This window comes from Crocuta crocuta, unplaced genomic scaffold (assembly GCF_008692635.1).
Source record: "Crocuta crocuta isolate KB4526 unplaced genomic scaffold, BGI_CrCroc_1.0 scaffold130, whole genome shotgun sequence".
NCBI lineage: Eukaryota > Metazoa > Chordata > Mammalia > Carnivora > Hyaenidae > Crocuta > Crocuta crocuta.
In genome coordinates this window covers 311,390-317,886 of record NW_027527920.1, presented here as the reverse complement: position 1 = coordinate 317,886, position 6,497 = coordinate 311,390, and the positions used below count along the sequence as shown (strand labels likewise).

The 6,497-nt window shown below is 50.8% G+C and overlaps 1 protein-coding gene across 14 annotated transcripts in view; it reads left to right on the top strand.

Moving 5' to 3' along the window:
- PPCDC (phosphopantothenoylcysteine decarboxylase) overlaps positions 1–1,218 on the top strand; it is a 24,948-nt gene extending 23,730 nt beyond the window's left edge. For 12 of the 14 annotated variants that reach the window (XM_077745559.1, XM_077745542.1, XM_077745484.1 and 9 more), the window contains 2 exons: positions 66–234; positions 652–1,218. In XM_077745559.1, coding sequence (XP_077601685.1) covers positions 66–234; positions 652–737 — 255 coding nt within the window. In that variant the 3' untranslated portion in view covers positions 738–1,218. Of the gene's footprint in view, positions 1–52; positions 235–651 lie in introns of all 14 variants that reach the window. The other 2 variants (XM_077745574.1, XM_077745592.1) reach the window with 1 other exon arrangement.
- The last annotated feature ends 5,279 nt before the right edge of the window (positions 1,219–6,497 follow it).

The window sequence follows — 6,497 nt, the reverse complement described above, 5'->3', positions numbered from 1 at the left end:
TGGGGGGGGGGGGGGGGGGCAGAGCAGCAGGCACCCACCTGCCCCACTCCAGCCCTTCTTCACAGACCTGTGTCATCCGTGCCTGGGACTGCCGAAAGCCCCTGCTCTTCTGCCCTGCGATGAACACGGCCATGTGGAAGCACCCCATCACCGCGCAGCAGGTGGGCCTGCTCAAGGCCTTCGGCTATGTGGAGATCCCTTGTGTGGCCAAGAAGTTGGTGTGTGGAGACGAAGGTGGGCATCTGGACCGGCTCACAGCCCAGGGTTGTAGAAGGGCTCAGCTCTGGGGTCATACTCCAGTGTGATGTGACCTTGGGCAAACCCATTCTCTGAGCTCTGCTTTCTCATCTGGGAAATGGAAGTCATAGTTCCTCTCAGAGTTGGTAGGATTGAACGAGGTAGTATATGTAAAGTGCCTGCATTGTCCCTGGCATGCAGCCCAGGTACAGTGCATGGTGCTCCCGTACCTATTACTGGGGCCTGCCCTGGGGGTGCCTTGGAAGGGATTTGATGGGTCTGGCTCACACAGAGAGGGTTCTGGCCTTCAAGGCCTTGGGCTTTGGGTGGAGCACTCAGAGGGGCATTGAGCAGGGTGGGTGGGGGATGGGCCCTGCCTCAGTCAGCGGGCCACAGCAGAACTTTGCTCCCTAGGTCTAGGGGCCATGGCTGAGGTGGGCACCATTGTGGACAAGGTGAAAGAAGTCCTCTTCTGGCATGGCGGCTCTCAGCAGAGTTGAACCTGGCATTTTTGTTGTGTGTCTCCCTCTGTACTCCGCGTGTTTTCAGGCCAAGTCTGTGAAGAAGGTGGACATTGGCAAAATATGGTGAAGACTTCTGGGTTTGCTGAGTAGAGGTGTAGCCTGGGCCCATTCCAGAGCCTCCCCAGGGGCCTGGCTTGCTCAGGTTAAATTAGACCAAAGTTCCAGGTCCCAACTTCTTTCCAACCAAGAGATGGCTGCTCTCTGGGCCCCTCCCCACATTCTCCTGGGATGGGCACAGCAAGCCTGTATCTGCGTGGTGCTGTGTTCGGGGAGGGGGACTGAGGGCTGACTGAAAACCCCTGATTTTGCCTCGTGGGCGGAAGTCACTTCAGCTCCTTGGTGGGCTGCCTGGCTGCCATGCAGTTGGGGAAGCCTATAAGCTGGCAAGATGCTCAGATTCTCCACAGACTGTGCTGTGAGATTGGGAGTGCTGGGGAATAAAGGAAGGTGACCTTTAGGAGACTGTGTCCTTCGTTTACTTGTGGTCTCAGAGATCAGGGGCATTGCTTGGTGTGGCTGAGGGAGGGGCTGGGCTGACGACTGGCTAATATCATATGGTGGTTAAGGGCAGAGGGCTCTGAAGCCAGACAGACCCTAGTTCAAATTCCAGCTCTACCATGTGCTAGCAGTGGACCTTGGCTCAGGGCTCAGCCTTTCTGACCCTCACTTTCCTCATCCATATTATCCTACCCTCATGAAATTGTTGAGAGGATTAAATGAGATAATGTGTGCAAGATACCTCCCCCCCTTACATAATAAATGTCAATAAAGGGAAGTTAAAGCTAGATTTGCATTTAGACCAGTGAGTTTTTCTAACATTTACCGAAATAGACCCTCTTATTTTGGGAAAAATAAAATCCCCAACACTAAGCTGACATGGCCTTTATGCAAATGGCAGGCACACAGACTGCAGGGTCAGAACCCTGGGAATTCAGGCCCCTTGCTTCCTGATGTCCTTATCAGCTTTGCTGCCCCTAAGACTGGGACCTGGGTGTCTCTGCCTCCCCTCCAACCCCACCCAGTGGCCCCCGTGAATCCGGGATGTAGACTCCAAAGTGAAGCATGTTCTGCCCTAGGAAACCCCACCATCCTGCCTTTGATCTAATTGCTGTTTGGTGGCTGCAGTGGGGAGGGGCTTGTTTGCCCATTTGGAGCTGAGGTCAGGGGTGGCTTCCTGCCTTCCAGACCACGGGTGAGTGGGCTCTCCATACATGCCCTTGGACCACTGATGGTAGAGGCCCCTTTGAGGTCCACCAGTAAGCCTGCTGGCTGGGACCGAGACCTCCAGTAGCCTCCGAGAGCCTTTATCGCTACAGTGCCTGGCTTCATCAAGTGGCCCTTTGGGGTGAAATTGCCTTAGGGCAATAAAGAAACTATAACTAAAATGGTAGCATCACAAACCAACCTCTTTGACAGGCTTGAGGTATGGGGAGGACCGAGATAATTGAAATCTAGAGGCAATCCCAAAGGTCCACTTAAATGGTTTCCAACTTCCCTCCTGACGTCCACGTTGCCCTTTGTTTTCCTCAGCAACGTGCTAATGCGTGGTGAGGCTCTCCAATATTACCAGGAACTGCTGCCATTTACCGAGTGCTTATTGTGTACAAGGCTTTGTGCTGGGCACTTTAGGGAAGACAGCTGCCCAGGAGACCTGTGACACAATGTCTGTTTTAATTTTTATTTTAAGTTTATTTTGAGAGCGCACACATGGCATGTGCAAGCAGGGGAGGAGCAGAGAGAGAATCCCAAGCCGGCTCCATGCCGTCAGTGCAGAGCCTGACACGGTGCTCCATCCCCCAAACCCTGAGATTGTACCTGAGCCAGTGAGTTTTTCTAACATTCAGCAGTTGGGCGTTCAACAGACTGAGCCACCCAGGTGCCCCCACAATGCCTGATTTTAAAGGCCACAGGAGCAGAGAGGTTGATAGGCCTGAACTTAATACCTCTGCAAAGAGCTGTGGCTCTTCAGAGCAGGACTGAGCCTTGGTGGCTGGAAGGAAAGGTTGGAGTTAAGAGGAGAGGGCAGTTAGTTCCCAGACTGCGCTGAGCAGGCCCCAGCTGCAGAGGACTGCGGAGGTGGGCATTGTGGCCACAGCTTTTCCCTGCCAAGAGTCAAAGCTCTTCAAGTCGTCAGCATTTAAGTTCGAGTGTTTCTCAGAGAAGGTGCTAGTTTCTCTGATCATGTTTATAGAGTTCTGGAAGTTTGACAGAATAGAATATTTGGGCCTAAAAGTCATAGCCTCATTTGGCAGCCTGGAACCTCTCTAGACTCCTGTGGCTACTGCCGTGTGAGAGGTGGAAGTTTTCACCCCAGGGCCAGCCTCTACACTGGAATGTTTCTATTCTGCAACCCTCGGATGCCTTCCCACTGCCTCAGGGTAAGGCCCTGACTCCTGGGCAGTACACTTGGCCCCCCATGACCTGGCCCCTGCCTACCTTTCTAGCTCCACCCCTATTACATGCCACCACGCAGGGCTCCCTGTCTTCTAGCCAGACTGGACCGCCTTGACCGAGCCCTGTAGCTTCTTGCCTTTGCACTTGCTGCCATACTGGAAGGCCATTCTTCACCCAGCTAACTCCTACCCATGCCTTTGATACACCTTGGTCACTTCAGGCTAGATTAAGTGGTCCTTGCCCAGGCCCTAGTATTGTCCACTGAAATTGGGATCTGGAGGGCGGGAGTAGCCCTGTTCCTCACAAAACCTGGCAAGTCATTCCAAGCTTCTTATACTGACAGAATTTTTTAAAAGGTGTGTGTGTGTGGGGGGGGCAACCTACTTGTTTCTGAGAAAGACATACAACCTAGGAGCCATAAAGGCAAAGCCTGATACATTTGCCTACAGAAAAATAAACAATTCCGCCTAGCAATAGCCCATAGACCAGGTCAAAAGACAAATGTAAATGAGAAATTATCTGCAGGTCACATAACAAAGGACTAATTCCCCTAATGCACAAAAAACCATACATTGATTAGAAAAAGACCAAGAATGGGGCGCCGAGGTGGCTCAGTTGGTTAAGCATGTGACTCCTGATTTCAGCTCAGGTCATTTTTTCTCACGGTTTGTGGGATTGAGCCCCGTGTAGGGCTCCGTGCTGATAGTGCGGAGTCTGCTTAGGATTCTCTCTCTCTCTCAATAAGTAAATAAGTAAATAAGAGACCAAGAATACAAAGGGAAAGTGAGCAGAGGATAAAAAATAGTACGTGTGTGCACGACACATGGCTCTTAAACATTAAAAGCTACTCAAACAGGGGCACCTGGGTGGCTCAGTCAGTTGAAGGTCAGACTCTTTCACTCAGGTCGTGATCTCATGGTTTGTGAGTTCAAACCCCACATCAAGCTCTGTGCTGGCAGCTCAGAGCCTGGAGCCTGCTTCAGATTCTGTGTCTCCCTCTCTCTGCCCTTCCCCTGCTCACTCTCTCTGTCTCTTTCTTTCTCAAAAATAAATATTAAAAAAAGAAAAGAAACTCGACCACATGCATGAGGAGAGCGGTGCAAACCAAATGGGGACTGTGCTGCAAGGGAGGTTTTGTCTACTAGATCAGTGAGGGCGAGGGCACTGGCACCCTAGTGGGAGTGCAGACTTGATACAACCTTGTTGGAGAACAATCTGGAAACATCTATCAAAATTACATATGTACTTTACCCTTTGACCCAGCAATTCTACCTCCAGGGATTTGTCCCACAGATACACTCATGTATATGACATTATGTCTGAACGAGGCTATTCACTACCGCATTGTACGTGGCTGTAAAAGGCTGGGAACACCCTCACTATCTCAGCAACTGGAGCTTTGGTTCCCTAAATTAGCACTGTCCCTACACTGGACACTACGTAGCTACAAGATAAGTGTGAGGAAGCTCTCTAGGTGCCGATAGGGCTGCCTGAGATACATTGCTAAGCAGAGAATGTGAGATGCAGAACAATGTCCTTGCATGCTAGCTTGTGTATAAAAAAAAGGGCCCCTCTCCCCCAGAGGAAGGAAGGATGCCTATTGGCTTGTAGATGCATCAAACACCTATTGAAAATAAACAGGAAGCCAGGCCATTGTTTGCCTCTTGGCCACAGAGCTAGGTGGTTCAGAACTGTGAGAGGCTGACTTCAGTTTAAGTTGCGAGGCCGATGAGTGTATTCTTTACCATGACAGTGGTAAACACACACATTTTAAAAAGGGTTCCTTCTGTCCGTTAGCCAGAAGTTCCTAAAAATGACTTGGCAGGGAGCTAATGTGAAAGACTTGGCAGGGGCGCCTGGAGATTTCCATCAAGGCCTTTGGAGTAGAAACGGATCTGTTTTCTTTGTCATGAGCTAATAGAGGACAAATTTTAATACCACTGGGTGCTACTTACAAGCCTTTGAGGCCCCTGATCTCAAGGAGCTTATGGGAAGGAGATCTAAGGCTAATTTAGAACAATCAAATGCCAGAATCAAACATGACACTGTGGTACAAAGTGTGTTCAAAACAGAGAAGAAGTCGGGGAGGGAGGGGCCCCTGTAGAGGGCGGGGAGCTCAGGCCCATGTGGACTGGAGGACCAGAGAAGTTAAAAGTGGGTGTGAAGCTGGGGCGCCTGGGTGGCTCAGTCGGTTAAGTGTCCAACTTGAGCTCAGGTCATGATCTCATGGTTGGTGGGTTCACGCCCCACATTAGGCTCTCTGCTGTCAGTGCAGAGCCTGCTTCTGATCCTCTTTCTCTCTGCCCCCTCCAATAAACATTAAAAAAAAAAAAAGTGGATGTGAAGGGTGGTGCTTCATGTGGGGCACGTGGGTAGGCACTGGGGCTCCGTGTGCGGTGGGGCGTTGGGGGCTTCAGCAGGGGAGTGGGGCCAAGGTGGAGTGAGGCAAGGATCAGCCGTGTGGTTCATGGGACAGAGTGGAGGATTTAGACCCTCCACTACTTTAGATTTTAGACTCCTCCAGGGAGGAGGCCGGATGCGAAGCTGGGGAAACGAGGCTGTGCTGAAGGCCTTAGTGAGACGTGGTTCTGGAAAGGACAGGGGGCGCAAAAGCGAGTGCCAACGTGAAGAAAAGTCAGCATGATTTGAAAGTGTAAGTCTTAACCACTGTCCTCGTGGCTGGAGGCTGCGGGGGTTACTTAATGGCAGTTTTGTGTGCGTGTTACTGCAAGATTTATGAACAGTCCCCAGTGCCACTCACTAAAAAATTTTTTGCTTTGTCCACCACTGTTTTTTTCCCCTCGGGATTGTTTAGTCTGCCCTCCAGGTTCCTGGGCATTTTGTGATATAAAACTACAAAGAACAGACTGAGCTAGAGAGAACTGGCGAGATGGGAAGAAAGGGAAAGGGAGGGAGTCTTACTTTTGGGGTTGTGTCTCCTTTGTGTGGTACATTCCGGTACTGGGTTAATGAGGAGAGAAATTAAAGCCAGGAGCAGAGACTTGATCAACTCCACAATAATGAGCTGAGAGATACTCTAGCGAAAGGCCATGCAGGTTGGCCGCGAGTTGGGAAACACTTTGGGTGTTAGCTTAATCGTCTTTGAGCTGCTAAGGGGCACAAGAAGCTGGAGGTGGGGGAAAAAAGAGATTTTTGAGGGATGTTGCTGAGTGATGAGGTTTCTGGGGGTGACAGTGGGGTTCGTGGGGTCCGGAGCCGATGACCAAGAAAGAAATCTTGAAGAGAAAGGTGATTTTATTAAAGCACGGAGACAGGAAGAACTGCCCCGGGGCCATGAGGAGAGACTGGTTTTATACTATGGGGTTGGGGGAGGTAAAGTCC